General features: G+C 41.4%; 1 protein-coding gene across 2 annotated transcripts in view; it reads left to right on the forward strand.

Annotated features, from left to right (window-relative positions):
- Window positions 1-1,761: 1,761 nt before the first annotated feature.
- Window positions 1,762-24,547, forward strand: part of LOC134619973 (transmembrane protein 163a) — a 34,570-nt gene continuing 11,784 nt past the window's right edge. The window contains exons 1-5 of one of the 2 annotated variants that reach the window (XM_063465801.1): window positions 1,762-2,072; window positions 8,574-8,693; window positions 18,577-18,620; window positions 18,705-18,796; window positions 24,223-24,319. In XM_063465801.1, coding sequence (XP_063321871.1) covers window positions 1,859-2,072; window positions 8,574-8,693; window positions 18,577-18,620; window positions 18,705-18,796; window positions 24,223-24,319 — 567 coding nt within the window. In that variant the 5' untranslated portion in view covers window positions 1,762-1,858. The remainder of the gene's footprint in view (window positions 2,073-8,573; window positions 8,694-18,576; window positions 18,621-18,704; window positions 18,797-24,222; window positions 24,320-24,547) is intronic. The other variant, XM_063465802.1, reaches the window with a different exon arrangement.

The following is a 24,547-nucleotide window of genomic DNA, read 5'->3' on the forward strand; positions in this document are numbered from 1 at the left end:
TATTGTTAGGAATAGCATTTGGCTCACAGAATGCATAGTCTTGTTTTAGTAAAAAGTAACAAAAATAAAAACAAATAGATAAAACTGCAATGTTCATCCAAACACGCTGCAGCGATTCTATTTTTCTTTCAAAATAAAAGTCCAACAACTTTACTATAATAAGTCTTTTATGTTGTACATGTGCTAAACTCGCAATAGCCTATATGTTAAATAAGTAGAATGGTATGAGAGTCATTAAAATAAAATAAAGTATGACCAAACAAACATCTTGATAAGATCAAAACTAATCGGAAAGAAAAATAATTTCAATGAAAGCAAAATAACTATTTAAGAGCCAGTGGTTGCTAGAGAAAAATGTCACCATGATTGTCACACATTCACAATGGCAGACAAGTACTTAGTGGTCAGATTACACTGACGAGAATATGTATTTGATGATTATATTTCTATTTAAGTTAAATGTGAAATCCAACCTTATACAAACAGAGGCTAAACTGACTACTTCTGACCCATACCTAAATATTTCTTATGTGTGAGTGGCCGAAAGAGCTCATACGGTGGGAACTGCTCAATAAATATATTACATATTTCTGCTTTTTCCTGAGCATGAACGCATTAGACGCATTCCTGTTATCATGTTGAATATAAATATATAAATACGCACATCCTTTTCTCAGTTCTCGGTTACAAATAAAAAATCCATATGGAAAAGTAAGCTTGTGTTATTTTTTTCTTTTCTATGTGGTGTACGTGACAGGTGTGTAACAGGTCCACCCACTATCTGCACGTCCGTCAGCTCGTTGAATCCACATGGGACAGATGTTTTCCTCGCGAACGCGCAGTGCAGAGCGCGGCGGTAAGTGCACTTTTGAGCTGCAGCACGAGCACTGGTCTCGTGACCTCCACCGGGACTAGTAATTAGAGTCCAGGTGCGCCTATCTGTCGCAAAGTCGCGAATCGGAGCCTGATGTGAATATTCCGTCTCCTACGTCTCGTCCAGACGCAACATCTTTCTGTCAAGTGTGTCAGCTCGTACACAAACCACTTCCGGTAAACACTTTCGAAATAAATCTCATCTCTTGTTTGGGAACTAACTTATAAGGCTGAATTAATTAGGAAATACCTACTGTTGCTCGGTTCACAGCTAAAACCACTTACCCTAAGCCTGGTTTGTTAAATCATGTCAGCAAACTAAGGGTCTAAAGCTACATATTATTATTACACAGCCTATTGTAGCCAATGTATAGGAAAAAGGAAAAACAGTATTTAAGTGCTTCTAGGCGAGGGCGGGTTAACGTTAACCATTTCATCCCCCCAGTATAGGTCAGTTTATAACCCTGTGTTATAGCGTAGGTTCAGTGGCTTTAATGCTTTAATCTGAAGTGCTACAGTAGCTAGCAACTGCTACTTGTCATATTAATAAAGTAAAGTAAAAAAAGTACAATATTACCCTCAGAGATGCTGTAGAAATAGTAAAGCAAAGCCAGGAAATAGGAAAAAAAGGATGCTTCAAAAAGTAGCAAATCATTTGTGGAGCAGACTGTAGTCTAAAACAATAGCATGATGATAGTTAATTGATATCAAATAAAAAAGGTTATGAAATATTCAACCTTACTGTCTATTTTTAACAACAACAAAAAAATACACTTTTTTTTCTCCAATAGGGTTCAAAAAAGGCTTTTGTTTTGAAATGTACAACTTGTAATTTCCGGTACGATTTCGCCTTATTGTCTGTCATTTGGCGCAACTGGCTCAGCACCCTGTGAGGAGTCTCCCGCCCTCCTTGTCTGTCTCTGGGTCTCTGTCTGTTTGCAAGCCTGCGCTTCTCACCCAGGTGAGACATTTGTGGAGTGCCTCAATGGAACCGCGACCCCCCACCGAGAAGATGACAGAGCCCACACCGCCAGACTCCACCACTGTCCCGGACCCGGCTGTAGTTGTGGACCCCACGGTGGTAAACGGACGGTGCGAGCAGGCGGACTCTCTACAGCAGCAGCCCAACACAGAAAATCACGCAGAGGGCTTTAAGATGGACCAAGAGATGAAGATAACTGACAGCATAGAGGACAGAGGTAGGCGGCTTGAATTATGTTTAAAGTTTCTCTGGATGCCCCGTGGCCAAGACGCACACCGTGCGTAATGCCATGTAGACCGGTGCGTGTTTTACTGTACACGTACTGGAAATACACTTTAATTCATTCAACTGTAGCCTGCTCAAAACATTTCCCTAAATTTTGCCCCCAGATGTTCCACACTGTCCATGAATCATGTATGATTTCTGAGGGAAAAGGCTGCTTCATAACTGAGGACTGTGTGGTGACCAATATGCATGCTAAATTATTCACAGATCTGCGTAGTAATGCAGTGCAGAATGTGCAAACAGAGTGTGCAGACATCTTACATGAAATAGTGGTGCCTGCAGATTCTGTAAATGAATCAGTGGAGGCTTGTCTTTGGGAAGGCTGATGACCACAGGCAGCATTTAAACAGTAGCAGGTGTTTCACAGCTTAAACCAGCACACAGGGGTGTGTTTGTAGCCTTTCCTGTGCATTTTCTGACATTCACTTTCACCAGGTTTGTAAAGACGTTTTGCGTCTCATTAATAGAGGCTTCATCACTTCTAAACAACCAGCGGAGAGCCCTGGGTAATACCCCCTAGATATAGCTGTCCCCTTTGGAAGTGATCCCAAAGCTCTTTAACCTACTATAGGTCATGTGACGTGTCATGTGAGTCAACGTGTTATTAAAAAGGTGTGGGTCAGCACTGTCACTGGGGCCAACTCAGTGAGACACCATCACCCCACCATCATGTGAGCTACTGAGGCAAGGTGTGAGTGGGGGATTGAAATGCCTGGGAAGGGATCTCAAGACTGCATAAGCCACCACCTCTGTTCTACGCTGCTCAGTCACAGCAGATGTAGATGGCCTCCTTTACTCCTCTCTCAAACATAAAATGCACATTGTCGTTGTCATCTTCGAAAGATCGTTCTTTCTCTTTTAAGTGCAGGTGTATAACTGAGTCTTGTCCTGTTCATTCCAAGTTGGTGTTCAAGTGGTTGGTGGGAGTAAAAGAGTAGGTGCTGGTTTGTGTGAATGGATTTCAGTGTTGAGGCTTCTGTCCTCCTCAGTGATCACAGCACATTCCAGGAATGATAACTTGTTTTCCCTGGTATCCTCCCTGGTGAACTGGATCTTTTTATCCACCGAGTTGATGCGTTTGGTGAAGCTTCTGCTTTTTTGGGTTTTAATTTTGATCCAGGTCATCATGTGAATAATCACATGATTAATAGTGGGTTTTAACGACCCTCAGGACCACTAACGGTTTCTTATCTGGGACTCTCTCAGATGAGAATCTGAATCTGAATCTGAATAAGTCCAGTTGCCTCCTACCATGACCCTGATGACTCAGGACCTGCCAAATCCACAAAAAGATGTGGATTTGGATGTGGATTTGCTTTCATTGGGACATAAGACAGAAACAAGCCGTTTTCGCTCCTTCTCATTAAAGTTTATTCTTCCTTTAAACTAAATTATTTCTGAATAATTGCAGCGTTTTTTGAGCCGCAGGTAGATTATACCCAGGAGTCTCTCTCTCTGTGACATCCAAGAGTAGAAAAATCAGTTTGAAACGGAGCGCTCAGAGCAGTGTGATTACTTGCACACACCTCATTTGTTTTAAAACTAACACGAGCAGCTGTCATTGTAAGATAAGATAACCTTTATTAGTCCCACGCGTAAGAAATTTGTAACAGTAACACAGTATTAGGGCTGCACGATTTTGCATAAAATGAGAATCACGATTTTTTTGCTTAGAATTGAGATCACGATTCTCTCACGATTTTCTTTTCCAATATAAATATTTATTGCACTTATTAACTGCACATCAACTTCGTAACAGTTGAAACTGAACATAAAAACAATAATGGAAACATAGTCGGGTCTCCCGTGATATGTTTACAATGGGACTTCCGCTCCTGAACTCTGCGCACAGCGTCTGCTGTACGATCGGGGTCACTTTCATCTTTACGCACGACTGTAAGCTGCCGTCTGTGAGGGGTGAACGTGTTTGTTTTTGGAGAACAGCTGCTGACATAATGTGGATCCGAAGATCCATAATTGGCCTGCGTGGGGTTGAAAGTCTCGCACGGCGTTTCGGCGGGTATATCGGCTTCCGCAAGTGTGACGCTTATTTTGATCGATCAAAAACTAATACAATATAATTTTATATTTATATTTCAATATCACAATAATCTTCCAATTTAGAACTACGAGTTAAAAAAGAACTAACATAAATAAAGTAGACTTTAGCTAATTACTTACAAAAAATTATTTATTTCCCCAAACCATGCGGAGCCGTAGAAGGACTAAAGATCCGCATGCGGCTCCGGAGCCGCAGGTTGCCGACCCCTGGTCTAGGGTGTTGATCATTTTCCTAAATCCCTCGTTTTGCACAGTGTTGATGGGAGCCATATCTGGAAGTGATCCCAAAGCTCTTTAACCTACTATAGGTCATGTGACGTGTCATGTGAGTCAACGTGTTATTAAAAAGGTGTGGGTCAGCACTGTCACTGGGGCCAACTCAGTGAGACACCATCACCCCACCATCATGTGAGCTACTGAGGCAAGGTGTGAGTGGGGGATTGAAATGCCTGGGAAGGGATCTCAAGACTGCATAAGCCACCACCTCTGTTCTACGCTGCTCAGTCACAGCAGATGTAGATGGCCTCCTTTACTCCTCTCTCAAACATAAAATGCACATTGTCGTTGTCATCTTCGAAAGATCGTTCTTTCTCTTTTAAGTGCAGGTGTATAACTGAGTCTTGTCCTGTTCACTCCAAGTTGGTGTTCAAGTGGTTGGTGGGAGTAAAAGAGTAGGTGCTGGTTTGTGTGAATGGATTTCAGTGTTGAGGCTTCTGTCCTCCTCAGTGATCACAGCACATTCCAGGAATGATAACTTGTTTTCCCTGGTATCCTCCCTGGTGAACTGGATCTTTTTATCCACCGAGTTGATGCGTTTGGTGAAGCTTCTGCTTTTTTGGGTTTTAATTTTGATCCAGGTCATCATGTGAATAATCACATGATTAATAGTGGGTTTTAACGACCCTCAGGACCACTAACGGTTTCTTATCTGGGACTCTCTCAGATGAGAATCTGAATCTGAATCTGAATAAGTCCAGTTGCCTCCTACCATGACCCTGATGACTCAGGACCTGCCAAATCCACAAAAAGATGTGGATTTGGATGTGGATTTGCTTTCATTGGGACATAAGACAGAAAACACTTTTTAGCAAAGTTCTTGTCATAACACAAAACCCCCCCAAAAAAACAAAAAGAATTTGAAATATTGGAGAATCTTTAAATATTAGGGTTTATTTTTATGTTATACATAAAACAAAATGTACATCACTTGACACATACCTTAATTTTAAGACTCATATACAGGAGAGCATAGTAGTCTGGGTGTGTGCCATCACTTCAAGTGAAGAAAAACTTTTTCCTTCACAAGAGTGTGAAACAAAAACAAAACATATGTACAGATAGATATAGTTTGTAACTATATACATCCAGAGAGAGGACATTCGGGTAACAACACCAACAGTAGCAGATGAGGGCATAAATAGCATTAGTACATGTTACTTTGCAAAGTAAAGCCACTCTAATGGTGGATAGCAGCGATATCTGGCCTTATAGATCCCACATAGCAGAGCCATTTTCCCCAGGGGTTTATACATTTCTCATACTCTAAATTCACTAAAAAAAGTAATCTTTTCCATCTTATAAATCTCTAGTGTTACATTAATCCAGCTGTTTAATGTTGGTGGATCCTGTGTTAGCCATCTTTTGGTCAGTGCCTTTTCACTTTCAGCCAGCAGGACACCAAGTAAGTATTTATTTGTACCCTTTATGTCTGAGGTTATGTATCTAATATTAGTTTTAAAAACAAAACAAAATTCAAACTTGGTTGTTTAGATGGATAGATCGAATTAGCCTGCGAACACTGATCAGTGATCATATGATACACATCATCATCAGTTTATCAGTCAGTTTCATATCATCATCATCAGTTTATCAGCAAGGTTTTGTAGCATCTATCCACTCGGTGCTTTACTTTTCCAGCCTCTAACATGGCTGTTTACAATACTGTCTGCAATAATACAGAGAAAATCAACAAGCAGACGATCTCCTCTGGGAACGCATTTGGTGAAAGTGGGAAGGAAAAACTCCCTTTTAATAGGAAGAAAGCTCCAGCAGATCCAGGCTCAGATTAGATTTTCCACCATATTTCGGTTCAGTCTTGAAAAAAGCTCCACTGCACATAACCTGTTTCATACCAAACAGCAGACACACACAGTCAAAGTGTTCACAAGATAAGTTCGTAAGATTATGACAAAAACAAAAGTTTCTTTGTCAGTATATAATTTAAGTGGTGGTGCAATCATTAGCACTGCTGAATCCCAGCAAGAAGGGTCTGAGTTCAATCCACCATCTGCCTGGGACCTGTCTGTGTGAGTCCTCTGGATCCTCTTCTCTTTAGGTAAATTGGTGTAAGTGTTAGCCCTGTGATAGACAGTCCAGGGTGTACTCTGCTGGGATAGCCTACAGCAGGGGTGGGGAACTCCAGGTCTCAAGGGCCGGTGTCCTGCAGGTTTTAGAGCTCACCCTGGGTCAACACACCTAAATCAGATGATTAGTTCATTACCAGGCCTCTGGAGAACTTCAAGACATGTTGAGGAGGTCATTTAGCCATTTAAATCAGCTGTATTGGATCAAAGACATCTAAAACCTGCAGGACACCGGCCCTTGAGCCCTGGAGTTCCCCCACCCCTGGGTAAGGTGTAGCTTGAAGCTGTTCACATTTACCAAATTAAATCTGTTGTGAAAACTGTAGACCTGTTATGCATTATTTTCAGTTTTATATTTTTATGATTGGACTCTACTAGAGTAGCTTTGCATTGAGTTAAATCCAAAATAGTCCAGATTAATCTTATACTGGACCTTAATTCAGCCAGTCTCTAACAAGCCGTTTTCGCTCCTTCTCATTAAAGTTTATTCTTCCTTTAAACTAAATTATTTCTGAATAATTGCAGCGTTTTTTGAGCCGCAGGTAGATTATACCCAGGAGTCTCTCTCTCTGTGACATCCAAGAGTAGAAAAATCAGTTTGAAACGGAGCGCTCAGAGCAGTGTGATTACTTGCACACACCTCATTTGTTTTAAAACTAACACGAGCAGCTGTCATTGTAAGATAAGATAACCTTTATTAGTCCCACGCGTAAGAAATTTGTAACAGTAACACAGTATTAGGGCTGCACGATTTTGCATAAAATGAGAATCACGATTTTTTTGCTTAGAATTGAGATCACGATTCTCTCACGATTTTCTTTTCCAATATAAATATTTATTGCACTTATTAACTGCACATCAACTTCGTAACAGTTGAAACTGAACATAAAAACAATAATGGAAACATAGTCGGGTCTCCCGTGATATGTTTACAATGGGACTTCCGCTCCTGAACCACAGCGTCTGCTGTACGATCGGGGTCACTTTCATCTTTACGCACGACTGTAAGCTGCCGTCTGTGAGGGGTGAACGTGTTTGTTTTTGGAGAACAGCTGCTGACATAATGTGGATCCGAAGATCCATAATTGGCCTGCCTGGGGTTGAAAGTCTCGCACGGCGTTTCGGCGGGTATATCGGCTTCCGCAAGTGTGACGCTTATTTTGATCGATCAAAAACTAATACAATATAATTTTATATTTATATTTCAATATCACAATAATCTTCCAATTTAGAACTACGAGTTAAAAAAGAACTAACATAAATAAAGTAGACTTTAGCTAATTACTTACAAAAAATTATTTATTTCCCCAAACCATGCGGAGCCGTAGAAGGACTAAAGATCCGCATGCGGCTCCGGAGCCGCAGGTTGCCGACCCCTGGTCTAGGGTGTTGATCATTTTCCTAAATCCCTCGTTTTGCACAGTGTTGATGGGAGCCATATCTTTCGTCAGGTGATAAGTAAGTAATTTCTTTGTGCCTGCGGGAGTTCGACGTGTATAGGGAAGCGCTGTATAAGGTTCCCGTTATTGATGTTTGGGTGGTTGACCGGGACAAATTTTCTCCTGTCACTTTCTCGTCACCCCTGACGTGTTCTCCGTTGTTTTTTTCCTGCCAATTTGAGCATCACGGCACAGCTTCTGTATCAGTGGTATAAGGCTCCGCCCTTGTCATTTGTTGAGCAGGAAGAGTGAGCGCTTGTTTTCATGCAGATTATGTCCCGGATCAAAATGCGGTACAATCGTCGTCGTCTTTCTTTCTTTCTTTCTTTCTTTTTTTTTTTTAGATCGTTGTCATTTGGAAATGAGATCGCACATAAGTATGAATCGAGATCGCGATTTTCTAACGATTAATCGTGCAGCCCTACACAGTATACACTGTTACACTGAGTAACAGTGTAACAGTGTATATGTGGCACAACATTTCAAAATAGATTAAAGTTCCACTTTAAAAGCAACTCCAAACCCTGTTTGAACACTGTGGGTCACTGTGCCCTGCGACACTGTCTGCAGGTCTCCTGGAGAGCAGTATGCGTCTGAAGCCTCACGAAGCACAGAGTTACCGCAAGAAGGCTCTGTGGGTGTCCTGGGCGTCCATCGTGGTCACCATCATCCTGGCCATTACTGCGTTCAGTGAGTAACACACTCCGGTCTTTTCCTTTGATGCCACATTTCTTGTGCGTGCGAAAGATCTAAAGACGAGTCAAAAGAGAGCTTGCTGTTTGGTTTGTTAGTCGAAGGACAGCTTTGTTAATTACTGCAACACCCTGCTGGTAAATGTGACACCCAACAGATTAAACATTTGTTCTCAAAATCAAAGGCAAGATGAAGAAAAAGCACTTCAGCATGCTAACTCGTGCCAGGATCCTGTTTCGTTCAAACTTTAGCCTCCCACGGCTCTTGTTTCTCCCGGTTACAAAAACAACGTGGAACGTTTTTGCTGTCAGCGTCTTTGTGAAGTCGACCTTCACGCTTGCTGCATTTATCGAAGTTTTGCTTCTTTTAAGGCAGAACATATTTGATCACCCAACACTTTGTGCTAAACCTTTGGGTTTCTCTCTTTATTTATCCCGAGTGTGTCAAGGACGAGACTGCTGGCTGGATAATTAACTCCTCCTCTGTCTCTTTTTGTTTGTCCGGGATCTTATTTGTAATAGTAGTGAGACACTTTCAATTGGAAAAACTGTATTTAAAGTCCCCTTTAGAAAGCTGTTTAGATTTGACAGACTGTGTCTGTGTGTGCCAGAATATGATGTTTGCTTCACATGTTTGATTGACATTTTTCATTGGACAGATCTGTCACCTGATGTTCAGCTTACTCCTCCCCCTCTGCAGTAAATGCATTTTGGTGCTTAACTTAAGTAAAGAAACAAGCTTTTTGCATCTGTGATCCTTATCACCTCCACAGTGGTTTGTATATAGAGATATGAGTTTCCTGTAATACTGATGAGGGCGAGGATAACAGCCTCCTTCACCTTGTTTTTCAGGGTTCTTGTGTTCATTAAGCTTTTTCTCCACTGAATATTTTTCTTGTATTGTCTTCATTAGACATGTTTGTCACATTTCTGCAGTCCTGCTGTGGGACTTTTCTCATATTGCCTGCTCTCACACATACAGTCAGGTCCATAAATATTGGGACATCGACACAATTCTAACATTTTTGGCTCTATACACCACCACAATGGATTCCAAATGAAACGAACAAGACATGCTTTAACTGCAGAGTGTCAGCTTTTATTTGAGGGTATTTACATCCAAATCAGGTGAACGGTGTAGGAATTACAACAGTTTGCAAATGTGCCTCCCACTTCTTGAGGGACCAAAAGTAATGGGACAGAATAAGAACCATAAATCAAACATTCATTTTTTAATACTTGGTTGCAAATCCTTTACAGTCAATCACAGCCTGAAGTCTGGAACACATAGACATCACCAGACGCCGGGTTTCATCCCTGGTGATGCTCTGCCAGGCCTCTACTGCAACAGTCTTCAGTTCCTGCTTGTTCTTGGGGCATTTTCCCTTCAGTTTTGTCTTCAGCAAGTGAAATACATGCTCAATCGGATTCAGGTCAGGTGATTGACTTGGCCATTGCAAAACAGTCCACTTCTTTCCCTTCAAAAACTCTTTGGTTGCTTTTGCAGTATGCTTTGGGTCGTTGTCCACCTGCACTGTGAAGCGCCGTCCAATGAGTTTTGAAGCATTTGTCTGAATATGAGCAGATAATATTGCACGAAACACTTCAGAATTCATTGTGCTGCTTTTGTCAGCAGTCACATCATCAATAAATACAAGAGAACAAGTTCCACTGGCAGCCATACATGCCCACGCCATGACACTTCCACCACAATGCTTCACTGATGAGGTGGTATGCTTAGGATCATGAGCAGTTCCTTTCCTTCTCCATACTCTTCTCTTCCCATCACTCTGGTACAAGTTGATGTTGGTCTCATCTGTCCATAGGATGTTGTTCCAGAACTGCGACGGCTTTTTCAGATGTCGTTTGGAAAACTCTAATCTGGCCTGCCTGTTTTTGGGGCTCACCAAAGGTTTACATCTTGTGGTGAACCCTCTGTATTCACACTGGTGGAGTCTTCTCTTGATTGTTGACTCTGACGCACATACACCTGCCTCCTAGAGAGTGTTCTTGATCTGGCCAACTGTTGTGAAGGGTGTTTTCTTCACCAGGGAAAGGATTCTTTGGTCATCCACCACAGTTGTGTCCCGTGGTCTTCCTAGTTTTTTGGTGTTGCTGAGCTCACCAGTGCGTTCCTTCTTTTTGGGAATGTTCTAAACAGTTGTTTTGGCCACGCCTGATGTTTTTGCAATCTCTCTGATGGGTTTGTTTTGTTTTTTTCAGCCTAATGATGGCTTGCTTCACTGGTAGTGACAGCTCTTTGGATCTCATCCTGGCAGTTGACAGCAACAGGTTCAAAAAGCAAACAGCACACTTGAAATGAACTCTGGACCTATTATTTGTTCATTGTAATTGGGGTAATGAGGGAATAACACACACCTGGCCATGGAACAGCTGAGAAGCCAATTGTCCCATTACTTTTGGTCCCTTAAGAAGTGGGAGGCACATATACAAACTGTCATAATTTCTATACTGTTCACCTGATTTGGATGTAAATACCCTCAAATAAAAGCTGACAGTCTGCAGTTAAAGCATCTCTTGTTCGTTTCATTTGGAATCCATTGTGGTTGTGTATAGAGCCAAAAATGTTAGAATTGTGTCGATGTCCCAATATTTATGGACCTGACTGTAAATAAACATGGCGCCACCCTCAAATCAGCTGCAGAAATGAGCACAGGAAGAGACGAAGGAGGCCAGCGTAGCAGACGGGATTCCTGCGAACAGTGATCTGATAACGAGAATCACGACACACACAAACAGAAGAAAATGCTGTGGTTTGGTGATGTGCTGGTATTTGAGATTACAGAGTAACATTAAATACCTTGATTTTTTAAATTTTTTTTTATTTTGATGATGATGATGATGCAGCGTGGGATTCCTCTGGGTACTCCGGCTTCCTCCCACAGTCCAAGCTTGTTAGGATAATTGGTGATTCTTGGTGGTTGGGTACGAGGATGGGAGTATGAATATTTGTTTGTCTCTCTAGTTATCTGTGGCAGTCTGCACTGCAACAATGATTCTTCACCCTCAATAAACATGATACAATACATAAAATCAAAGGTTTATTTATTCAGACAATTAATCTTTAAGGAAAATGTGCTCGATATAAACTGAATGTAAACCAGTACGTTTCATTTGATCACATTCCAATAAATGTAACATTTTAGATTCTACTCATGTAATAAAAATACATGGAAAATGTATATGTAATTAAATTAGTTAACATTAGTAGAGTGTAGGGGTGTTTCTGGTGATTAATTTACTGGGCATTTACACAAGAGAAACAAACATTAGACTACTCGTCTACCAGTAACATATTCTATGTTAACTTTTTACATATGTTTCCCAACATGACATTTTTCAGTTACGCGGTGATGTAACACGTTACGCTATTAAAATCAGTAATTATATTCCCTCACAAGTTCTTCTGTCATCTGCTTGATGGGTGGATAGAAAAAAAATTAAAAGCACAAAAAAATATAAAATTTAATATAAAAGTTTTTTGAAGTGCATTTTCTAAACCAGTGGTTCCCAAACTTTTTTTGCTAGGCCCCCCTTGTTTTACAAGAAAAATGTTCGCGCCCCCCCACCCCAGCGCGTGCACGTGTGCACGCACACGCACATCCTCCAACCACACACACCCATATTTTGCTCCATTCCGATTTATTTCACACCTCAAACATTTATTAAACAATTAAGCAAATACAAGTAATCTGCAATAAATTAAAGGCAGCAATGAAATAAATTACTAACTCTTTTACGCTACGTCCACACCTACACGGATATTTTTGAAAACGCAGCTGTTTCGTCCACACTTAAACGGAGTTTCGAATCACCGAAAACGGAGATTTTTTTAAAACTCCTTTTTTGCGTTTACGTGTGGACGAGGAATACAGAGTTCGTCAAAGGTATGTGCCTTTTTTCACATGACGTTATTGTTTACATGAGATGAATTGCAGAATGGCAGATAGAGACGAAATACTGTTACTGTTAATCTGACTATCTGCAGGTTTTACACGCTTACATACACACGCAGTTACTGTCCCTCCATTTAGAAAGGCAGAGACGTCATGGTGTGATTATTTTACGTGTAGTTGTTTTTTTCCTGTGTAATAATATTCAACATTGCTATCAATACATTTTTCAAAAAATGCCTCTCTCTGCAAAATGGGTTCAAAAACATAAACAACTGTTGGATGCTGTTTGTCCGTGATTTGAACAGGGGGAACAAATCGTGGCAGGATCAGCCTGATATTATTTGTATCCCGCTGTAACTTTACTGTATAAAGAGCTAACACCTCCAAAATGTCAGGAGTAGTTAGTCATTACAAGAAGTGTTTGTGAACTAAAAATCAGGAATGTGGGATACTGTTTGTCTGTGATTTGGAGAGCCCAGCGCGCTCCCGATGCAGGGAAAAGCAATTCTGCAGGGAGACCTACCTCGGCACTTGTGCAGGTGAAACCAAAGGGAAGATATGCTTCACCATATTTTCTAGTCTTTGGCTTAGAATGAAGTTGGTTTGGAAACATATTCAGCGATGCTTCATCTCCTGCTTTGCGTTTCTGTGGGTGCACCGTGCTAGCAGTGTCCAGTTTTTTTTTTTGTTTTTTTTGTTTTCCCTTTTCATCCCGCGCCCCCCCTGCCATGGCTCTGCGCCCCCCCTAGGGGGCGGGCCCCACACTTTGGGAAGGTCTGTTTTAAACATCAAGATGCCAGTGGATGCTTGTTGGGCTTCATGACACAGCCTCTGTAATCAAAAGGTGATAGCATGGGGCCTATGTCCGTCTTTTATATAGTCTGTGAGCAGACTTCACCATGCTGGTGTTGCTGTGGGTTTGATATATTCCTCTCTGAACGAGGTATAGTCATTGCAGATTTAAGGATGTAGTCTCCAAAACAATGAGTCTTGTAGTTTAACATAATAAATTGGATTTCACGACCACACCTCGGTACACACCCCTTTGGATCTCAGTCTATATAGGACCCCCCGCCCCACTCCACTCTCCGCCACTACAAACTGTTCTCTTTTTTGCACCCCACCCTCCCTCCATTTTTCAGTTCATTCACTTCTCATTAGTACATGGGGCTCTGCCCTGGAGCCGCCGCCAGTCCCCTCTGAGGCCTTCCATAAACCGCAGCCTCAATTCATTCTCAATCCATCTGCCATTATCTACCAGAAATGCTATCAAACCTGAAATGAGGATGTGGTTCCAGCTGGTGAATTACAAATTATATCACTGGTCGGAGAGCTCTCTCGTTCACTTAACTTGAAATTTATTAATTTAAGTTGTGAGTTTTACAGTTTCGTTTGTTATTTGTGAAGTTATGAAAATGGTAAATCAGTGATTTCAGATAGCGGTTGACAGTGTTGGTCAAGTTAATTGAAAAAAGTAATTAGTTACTAATTACTGGTTACTTCTCCAAGAAAGTAATCCTGTTGTTTTACTGATTACTTATTTTCAAAAGTAATTAGTTACTTTATTCCTTAGTTACTTTTAAAAACTTTTAAAAACATGATACACAACCTGGCATTGGTACGTGCCACCAGCCGGACATTATTGAGGAGGAAGTATCCGTCTAACTCTGTGGCCTTCCTCAGCAGGGTGTTGAAAGAGACAAAGGCGCTGATCTGGTTTCCAAACTTACCAGGTCCCAGAGAACAAACTCTGGTGCTAACGTGACTGATCACTGTATATTCTTAGCAGTGAGCTCAACTGTACACATAAACATTTTCATGCACACAGACTGTGTGAGCATTGCACCGTTAATAAGCATCAAATTCCATCTTCTGTTATGTTTGGCTACATGTTTACATTCCCTGGAAAGATCTGTTTTTATAAAGGAGCTTCCTGCATAGGGCAGCATACCTAAACCATACCAAAGAAAACACTGTTAAAAGGAAGAGGCTAAATTACTCGTGATGCACAAAACACACAGAGAGAAGGTGCAGAAAAAACCCCAACTAAACCCCAACAGCAGGGTTAACCATTGCTTACCCAGGTCACCAGCCATATATCTGCAGATTTCAATCAGATTGGTTAAATTGTTTCCGGAACAGGTGAAAAACTGATGAATGGACAGAAAGTGATTCTTAAATTATTAATATTAGATTAGACAAAGTCACAGTTTAGTTGGTTAAGAGATTTAACTAAATTCTGTCTGAAAGTTGCGCTTACTACAAACATTAAGAGGTTAAAAAAGACCCAAAAGAACAGTAGTTGTACGTCAGTGCGAAGGGCTTCATTAGGATTCAAACCCTGAGGTCCAACAGTGTTTCACAGACTTATCAGAGCTCTGCGGGGAGTCAGTCCACTCCTCACCACCTGCTGCTGTTCTCTGTGAGCTCTACATGATGACAGAATGAAAGTCTCTGGGTAACATAGATGCTGTAAAACATTAGCATTACTCAAACATGGAAAAGACAAAGTGCGTGTGACCTTTATTGTAGGCAGGCAGGTGCGGCTTTTTAGTTTACAGAAAAGAACATCTCAGTGGGGAAAATGTCACGGGACAATTCTCAGTTTAAAAGCTTTACTACACTGAGTGAAGGAAAGGTTAATGTTGGACTAGGTTCATAGCAGTTTGGCACCTGGCTGTAGTTACAAATTCACAGTCGCAAAAAATATCAATTGGTTTGGTTGAACTGGTGTTGTGAGGATTGGCTGAAGAGCTCCCTCAGTTTGCTATAGCCAGAAGTCAATAGAACATCAGATTAGAGCCTGCATGAGTGCTGCAGAGTTCAAAGAGTGGACTCGTGTCAACATCAGCTGCTGGGAGGAGACTGTGTGCCTGAGGACTCCAGGGATTGAAAATCATTACTGAAGATGAATATTAACATAAAGAGAACTGCTCACAACCGGCTAACACAAAATAAAAAAGTCCAATCAAGTGTGAAGTAACAGATGACAGCGGTGCAAATTTTTTTCTTCTGATGTGATTTAGTGTGCATTATGTAAAATACAAAAGTGAGAGTTTATTTGAAAGTGAACTGCATGTTTGTCAGGGTTTGCTTTTAGATCTCCAGCTCATGTTTTATTATCAAGAAGAAACTTGTAACTGAGCCACTTGCTGCTGCTTTAATGACAAGGCCTATGCATTGGTACACACGGGACAATCAGACGAGCGCCATCACTGCACCAACTAGAAAAACAACTTGACAGTGAAGCGTTTCATTGATATGCATAAAGAGCTCGGATAGCGTTTTATTCTTTCTTCCCCTGCTTGTCTTGTTAGATGTGACAAGAAGTAAGGAAGAGGGAGAGTAGAGTAGGACTGTGCATACATGTGTGTGTATGTGTGTGATAGCCTGATGTGCTGCAGGTCCGTCCCGGCTGACACCCACCCAGCTTTCTTGGGAGCCAATTAGTCATCGCTGGGCTCGGCTTTGACGACCGCAGAACCGCAGCAGATTCATTTATACACAACTTGTTCTCTCTGCGGCTAATGAAGGTGCTAGAAAGAGAGGAAGGGAGGACAGAGAGGAGAAGGGAAGAGGAGCAGACGATATATATTACAGTCAGATGTGTGGGGTCATTATCACAAAAGAAATCTTTAAAAAACTGTCATGGTAGAATGAGAGGAGGCTGCACGATGAAGGAACGTGAAGTCTTTTCAGCTATCTGGAGAATTTAACTTGAAAAATAGATGCTGTCAGCTCTGGTTTGTAGTCCTAGATACAAATCTGCTCCCTTGATGTTGCAGCAAATGGTTTTGGATCAAGCTTGAGTGTGCAGGAATGCATTTGACAGCTAAACTAAGGCACTTCTGTGTAATCCTTGCCTTTGTTTCTATCTTTTTGTACTCTCACATACATGCTCACCTCTGTCACTGCAAGTCCTTTACGTGTAAACAAAAGGAAATTGTCTTGTTTACCTCCTACTTTTGCCTCATTATGTTAGTTCTGGCCGATGACTGATACTCGGTGCCCCTCCCTTTTTATTTACCTTCAGCAGCTTTCAGCAGCTGCCAGGTTCTGTTTGCTAGATCATGTATTGTTGACACATGGAGAGATGAGGCACACAGGCTCTGACTTTAAATATATCTCCCCACCCTGGATGTTTAAAAAACATGCGAATGCTGTATTAGCTGAGTTGGAGACTGTGTTTGTTTTTGGTGGTATGGTTCTTGTTCTGGGACCTGCTTTGCAAAGCCAGCATAGAACACAGCAGACATAGATTTAGCAATGATTAAGTTAGAAGTAGAATTAATGGAGGAAACGGCGTGGATGTGGGTTGCAAAGAGGCTTGCACTGAAATCCACTAGCTTGGATGTGGCTTCCCAAAATTAAAGCTACACTTTATTGTTTTATTTTCATCCTAATGAAATGATTAAAGTATAGAGAGGTTAAATAATGGGAGCCACTGCGAGACAACCTTTAAGTATCCTTTGTGTAAAAACAGCTGCTTTAAGTGAAATAAAACTCAAAAAGAGCAACTAAAAGCGTCAAATCTTCAATTATTACAGGAAATATGGAACTTAAAATTTCAGTTTGGACCATTTTACTCCAAAGAAAGTTGATATTTCCATCTGCAGTAATTTATATTTGTCAGCACGGCCAAGTTCTAGTGAGCAACAGATATGAAAGCATGAAAGGAGGACCTGGGGTGCAGGTGGGTTGCAAAGGAGATTGCAGATTTCGTTTTTCTATATTTTTATTACTGCTTAAATTTATTTTAATTTGATTACTAAGATGCATTTAATAATTTTGATGTGCTTGTTTTTGCAAAGTGTTCTGGTCATTTGATGTATAATAAATCCATAAAATGGGAGTGTGGCGAGCACTTAGTTACACATATGTAAGGTTATAACGTGTCAGGGAGCATTTGCTTCAGCTGAGGGCATCATCAGTAAATACATGCCAAACTGCATTAGTTATAATGCAGTTTGGAGGCCATGTTCAGTGTGTGAGCCATGTTCAGTATTTTTTGGTGAGCATAAAGTTACACACCAAGAAGGAATGACAACAGGTCTGCTGCTGATACTCTGCATCTCTGCACATTTCAGGTGTCAGAACAGTATCCCTTCCAATCATTTGTATTCAAGGTTGGGCGATGTTTGCTTAACTGCGTGCAGGAGAATGTGGATGCAGCATCTGTTTCTGTTCTCGTTTCAGTCTGAGCTGTTGCAAGCGAGCTGGTGATTGTGCCTTCAGCCTAGAGAGAACAACCGAATGTAGATGAAACAATAAGAGGAAAAGTGAAGATGGATGAGAGGGGAGCTTGGGAGGCTGGAGGGGAAAATAAAGGGAGCTCAGACTGCGAAAAGCGATAGGAGAAAGAAAAGATTTTGTTGTTTTTGCAGCAACTAGAATGTGTTGCTAAAGGGGAAAAGAGAGAAAGTGATACCACACAGCGCTGTGTTTCTGCATGCAGGGCTGAGGCGAGCTGCTAGCCCCCTGTGAGTCTTGCTAAAAATAAACGTGGGAGGAGAGGAATCCTCCTGTCTATCTCTGTGCATCTTTCTCTCCTTTGTCTCTTCTTCCTTCTCTCCTCATTCCCTCCCGTTGCAGGTGTGTGTGGATGCACATAACTGTGCTGTTTAGTGTTTGTTTTGACCATTTCTACAGCTTAATTAATCCAAATAAAAAGGCAGATGTTAAATTAGCCAGTCAAAACGGTGCTTGTTTTTCAATCCAGCAGGTTCTCTGCAGAAACCAGAAATTATTATAATAATAATCACTGCTGCAGTTAGACAGGGGAGGACCCAGTCAGTGTCCTGAGCTGCTGACAGACTGGAGCAAAAATCAGATATCTCTGTTTACTTTAAATGAAATGATCACAGACTGACTCTGTGCTTACAGCAGTTACAGGCTCTCATGATTATTTCTGATGTGGAGATGAACGTGAACAGTGCAGTAACAGTTTTTCTCTTTTCTCTTTAGCGGTTTCCATCATGCGCCACAGTGCTTCAGCTTTTGGATTTGCCGTAAGTCCAGAGTAAACACTCTACTTCATTAAAAGTAGAAACTGTAGTGATAGAATTACCAATTCCAATGTTTACACTTTGCAGTTTGACGCCACGCTGGATGTGTTGTCATCTGTGATTGTATTGTGGCGATACAGCAACGCCGCAGCTGTCCACTCAGCGCACCGCGAGTACATGTAAGTATGATCACCTTTCACCCCGATCCACTCTGACCCGGGCTAAAATCCCCTTTATTTATGATGCTCTGCATAAGCCACAGATGATATAGAACATGGACGTAGCTTCTGGGTCAGAAAAATGAAGCCAGTGTGTCTTAAATGTGCAATCTGAAGTCCACCATATGGCCACAGGTGTTGCAAAAAGGCAACAACACCTGTTGTTGGTCTCTGTCCCCTCGCATCACCAAACACAATCAAAACAGAACTTCAGAGAGAAAACGGACGGCATCACGGTAGCTACATCAATCATTTGTACTGTCTGTGGCATACACGGTACTTTGATTTAAAATGAAAACTTCCTCCATCAAAAAAAGCATACATATCCCAGGCAGAAAACTTCCCCCAGCCTGAGATTTTAATGCTTGCTGGAGGAAATTAGATCAATTAAGTTTTTAGTAGTTTTTATTACTGACATGTGCTTTATCAGTCTCCTTAGCAACGCTAACATTTGTTTGTGACCGAGGAATCATATGCCAGGCTGCTTTTTTTTTACATTTTTCCTTCACCACCAGATTTATTTGTAGCAAATGGTCTGAAGCAGTCAGAAGGTCTTAGCAGAAACATTTTCAGATACTCAGTCTGAACAACTGTTGATGCAATAACCAGCAACTCACTGTAAAGTGCTGCACTGTATAAATATCAGATTGGCTGCACAAGTAAAGTTGTTTTGACCAGATATAATTAATCTTATTTTTATATACTTAGCTTGGGTACTTACAGCCCATAAACAGCAACAACATGAATTCATGTATACTTAAAATTAAAGTTCAAACCCAAACACAGCTTTGACAGCTTTGCTTCTATATATAGTTTTCTTTACCCCTCAGGCATCAAAAGGCTGATGAAGTATTGTCACCACTCAAGTTTGACTCAGAGGTCCTGTGAATGCGATAGCTCCAAGGAACCCACCTACGGTTTTCAAATTGATACCATAGGTTAGGGTGACCAACCGTCCTCTTTTCCCCGGACATGTCCACTTTTCACATTCCGTCCGGGACGTCCGGGGGGATTTTCGAGATTGATAAAAATGTCCAGGTTTTCCGTCAGAGGACCCGTGTGTGACGTCATCCCTGAACTGCTGCTTTGTGAGTTGTTGTTCTGCGCTCACAGACGGGACAGACAGCGCGCAGCAACGCACCTAATGATGTTTAAAAGATCCCAAAGCGCAAGTGCATCTTTTCAGATGAACTGCAAAAGAAATTTCCCTCGTACCGACCCAGTACATTTTTCTAATGCAGATGAGGCCTTATTTCTGTACCATTATTTAATTCCAGAGGCTTTTAAGTTATTTGTTTGCACTTGTTGACTTGTAAAAGCCTATATGACATTTTTGTTTCACCAGTCATTAACCGCACAGAGAAGGCATCGTTTAAATATGTTAAATATGTTTCTTTAAGCAAGTTCTTCATGACTGGGCCAAGTGTCCTCTTTTTTGGAAATCAAAATATGGTCACCCTACCATAGGTGTATCTACACTGCAGAAGCCTCGGTATGGTCTCATATATACAAAATAAGACAATAAGACAAAAGAGATCCAGCAATGTGATGAAATTTATTTCAGTGTGTCTACAATGGCCTGTGTGAGCGAGGGGAGAGATTGTGTGGTCTGCTATGTCCAGCAGAGAAGTGTGTCAGACAGCATGGCTCTTCAGCTCCGTCAGGCTCGGCCCAGTGGGACCGATCACAGACGAGCGCCTCACATCTTATCTCTACCTGGCTGAGAATAGAGTGTGTGTGAGAGGAGGCTGCCCTTTCAGAGCCTGTTGAATGGTCAGAGTGCTGGCAGCCAGCAGGAGACTGAAAGAGAGAGAAGAGCCAGTCATCACTTTATTTCTGCTCTCCTCTGTGAAAGATCAGACACTGAAATAGTTGAACAGTGTTGCACCAGTTCATCCAGAATAGGATGGGCTGCAAGCAAAACAAAGAAAGTAAAATCTTTAGGTTTGTCCGTACTGGCGATTAAGTGAACCTTTCACTCCCCGCGTACACACACACTCACACTTAACAGTGGAGTTGTGTCACGGTCTCACAGGAGTTGCTAATTGCAGTAGAGACGACAGATGAGCTCATATCCTCTGGAGACCAGACACTGAAGTACATGGAGAAAGATTCAACAGCAAAGCATCTGCTTTAACATGAAAGCCACGAGGAAGCTAATAAAATGATAAATAATAAAATTGTTATACTTTAATAATTTTATATTCTAGTTGTTGTGTCAGTGAGTTCTCAGACCACACCCATCTTTATAAAGATTTATTTAAATGTTTAAATAAAAATACTTCATAGGAGGAGATATAAATGTGTTGCGAATTGAAAAGAAATTAGGACATGAATCTAAATGTGTTATCCAATGGTCTCTTAGCTCTCCTTTGTCCCGTGTGCATCCATTTACATGATAAATGGAAACAGAAATGGCGTCTTCCTTAATCCCCAGAGTCCGAGCGTATCATAGCAAACCAAGCTGTCTTTGTGTTGCTCTTTAACTAACAGCTGTTTTTGCTATCCATACAAACTGCTTGTGTGTGTGCATATTAGTTAATGAAAATATGTTGCGGTAATGAGTGAGTTTCAGCTCTTAGATACACTTTTAACTTAAAGAGCTATGTTAGCTATGTCCATTTGTACCCTTTATGCTAAGCTAAGCTAACTAGCTCCTAGCTAGCGACATTGCTCGCCTCGACGACTCTCTGCCAAAAAAGCGTACAGTTTGCTAAACACCAACACACAATTTTCAATTTTCACCAAAGTTGTTTGCAGATAAAATTTAAAAATTTTATGGTTGAGGGTTTAGTGAGTTTATCAGAAAGAACTGCTACATTTACCAGACAGACAACATAAAAATGATCAGAGTAACATGAAGTGTGCGACTAAAGACCTGTCTGATTAATTCCAACTGTATTTTTGATATAAATATTTGACAGCTTGCTAAACCGTCACGTTAAAACATCTACACAAATCCACTTGAAAGCGGTCTTCGTTGTGTCATTTCAGCACTGCTAAATGGAGAATCTGGACAAAGTTGAGGAGCTGCTCAGCCAGTAATTGGCTTCGCTGAGAAGACAGCTTCCTCTTGATCACACGCACACTCACACAGTCTATGACAGCTATACACAAACACACCCACACACACACACAGACATGTTTTTGCAGACATACTCTGAAACAGAAAAATGAGAATCATCCGAGAGCAACAAAATCTAAATATAAAGCTATTTTCTGTTGCTGTCTTATACACAGCCACCACAGCGTGTTTGATTTGGGAGTTTTGTACACTGATTGGCCTTCTTGACACAACCCCAACGGGGATTTGTGGCTCTGGCTGGAATTAAACCTGTGACCGCTTGCTTGCCACTATAGTACTTGTACAGATGCATAAAATATGGATCCATGTATTTACACCTTAACTGTAGCCTGGCGTCTTCCTCCTGCTGCAGTGTTTGTTTGTTAGATAGCCAGCGGCTTTGAGCAGACTGAGAGAGAGGGCTACTGATGCACAACGAGAGGCTCTGTGTTCTTTTTCTTAATTTTTTGATCTGTCTGGGAATGATAGAGAAGATGCGGTTGAACAGCAATGCCCAAGTACCGAGTGGTTGCCAAGGTAACAAGCTTTAGGTGTCAAAGTAAGACAAATTGAGGACTTTTGTTTTCCACGTGAAAACACAAATACCTCCATTGAAATCACCAAGGTTAGAGATGCTGTTGTTGTGAGCGTGTTGATATTAATAAGTGATCCACGTCTGTGTTTTAAAACAGAAGCTGCATGCAGCCGAACACTTTGCTGGTCTTTTTGCTGTTCGGTTGTTCTGCTGTGGAGTAAACAGCAGCTCGGAGCGATGGTGTCATTTTCCAACCACAGTTTGCAGGAAGCGATAGAGGGCTGTAGTGGTGGATACGGCGCTCCATTGTGTGTGTGTCTACGTGTGTTCATGCACCCTGCTGTGGACTTCCCAGAGTGATGTTGGGTTGCCTTGGTTACCTCATCCGGTCAAACCCCAGGACGCTAAGTGTGGCTCAAGAGCAGCCATCAGATTTGAACACGTACACTTGGGTATTCATCCATGACCAGGACATATGCTCCGATTGGTTTTTGTGTCCCTCTAGACTTTGTTAATTGGGTAAAGGTGCTTAAAGGACATCTGCTGCTTCCAAATGAATCCTCCAGATCACTCTGAATAAATGTTATCTGTCATTCAGGATCGTTTAGGGTAGCAGGAAGCTGTAGCTTTATCTAACACTCTACAGTTATCATAGAAGTTGATGCTTCCGTGTTCAAAAAAACATCTACTACTTATAATTGGACTTTAGTTTTAGTCAGGACCAGTATTTGGTAGTATGGCTCTAATCAGGGATACTGTTTGCATACTTGGAACGCATGCAAAGTCGGGGAGGAGGAGAAGCTTGAAAGGAGAAGCTGTGGTGGAGGTCAGTTGCAAAGTGGCTTGCAGAGAAGCAGCTAAGAGCAGGTTAAAGCAGCTTAAAAAGTGCGCCCTATATCAGGTAGTTTGGCTTTGTTGCCAGCCTGAACCTGTGCTATGAGAGATCTCAGCTAATGCTGATGTCATTAAGATTGTCATTAATTAAAGTATGAGAAAAGCCTTTTTACAGCAGTTCAGAGATTTTATCCAAAGATGTCCACTCCACCAGCAGCCATAATTATATTTATCTGATGAACCAGATATCTCAGAATATCTTAAGAGAATTTGATCAAATTTAGTGCAAATGTTTCCAAGTTACATGAAAATGGATGAACCGTGTAAAATTGCAAAATCACTTTTCTCCATCTGACATATAGAAACTCCAGCTAAAAATGTCTTTAGATGAGATCAGTCCAGCCATTATTTCCCACTTATCCAGTTCAGGGTTGCAGGCGTACTGAATCCTGAGCTGTTACAGAGTTAGAGGCAAGGCCGACCCAGAGAGCCCTGCCTGTCTTTGACTGTAGAGGGGAGCCCACATGCACCCAGGAACAACACGCAAACTACACACAAAGGCCTCAGACTACAGCTCTTTAGATGAGATGTTAGATTCTGGGTTTTTTGGCAAGTCAAAATTATAAGCGAGTCATCGATTTTATGGTATTTTTAATTTGGTAGTTGTTTTGATCTGTGTTGTTCAGCACTTTGGTCTGCCTGGTGTGTTCTTAAAGTGCTATACAGATAAACGATGATGATGATGATGATCGATTGGAGGTCTCCTGGAGAAATTTAAATTTAAAACCTCATTGTTTGTGAAATCCTGGCTCGAGCCCTGCAGCCATGCAGCACCACTTTTATTGTTTGGGGTGGCCGTCGCATCAGGATCTGCTCAGAAAGAAAGAATGAAGAAACTAAAAACACTGTTTGTTGGTTACTGATCGCCTGTGTCTTCTTTCCTTTCCTCTGCAGAGCTTGTGTTATCCTGGGTGTGGTTTTCATCCTGTCCTCCTTATGCATTATGGGTAAAGCCATCCACGATCTGGCCACCAAACTGCTACCAGAAGTGGTAAGAATTCATCCATCACACTGTTCTGGGTTTGTTTTTAGACAGATTTGTGAGGATTATAATCTGACTGTAAAAAGAGAAATGCTGCAGAGCACCATGCTTTAATTGTTACACTTATTGCACAAAAAGCAGCGCATAAGACAGGATAATAGTAGATTAGTTTACTACCACATGCTGATTTTCCTACATGGCAGGCAGGAAATGGCTCTGGCTGAGATGCAGGGGTCA

This window comes from Pelmatolapia mariae, linkage group LG23, assembly GCF_036321145.2.
Source record: "Pelmatolapia mariae isolate MD_Pm_ZW linkage group LG23, Pm_UMD_F_2, whole genome shotgun sequence".
Taxonomy (NCBI): Eukaryota; Metazoa; Chordata; class Actinopteri; order Cichliformes; family Cichlidae; genus Pelmatolapia; species Pelmatolapia mariae.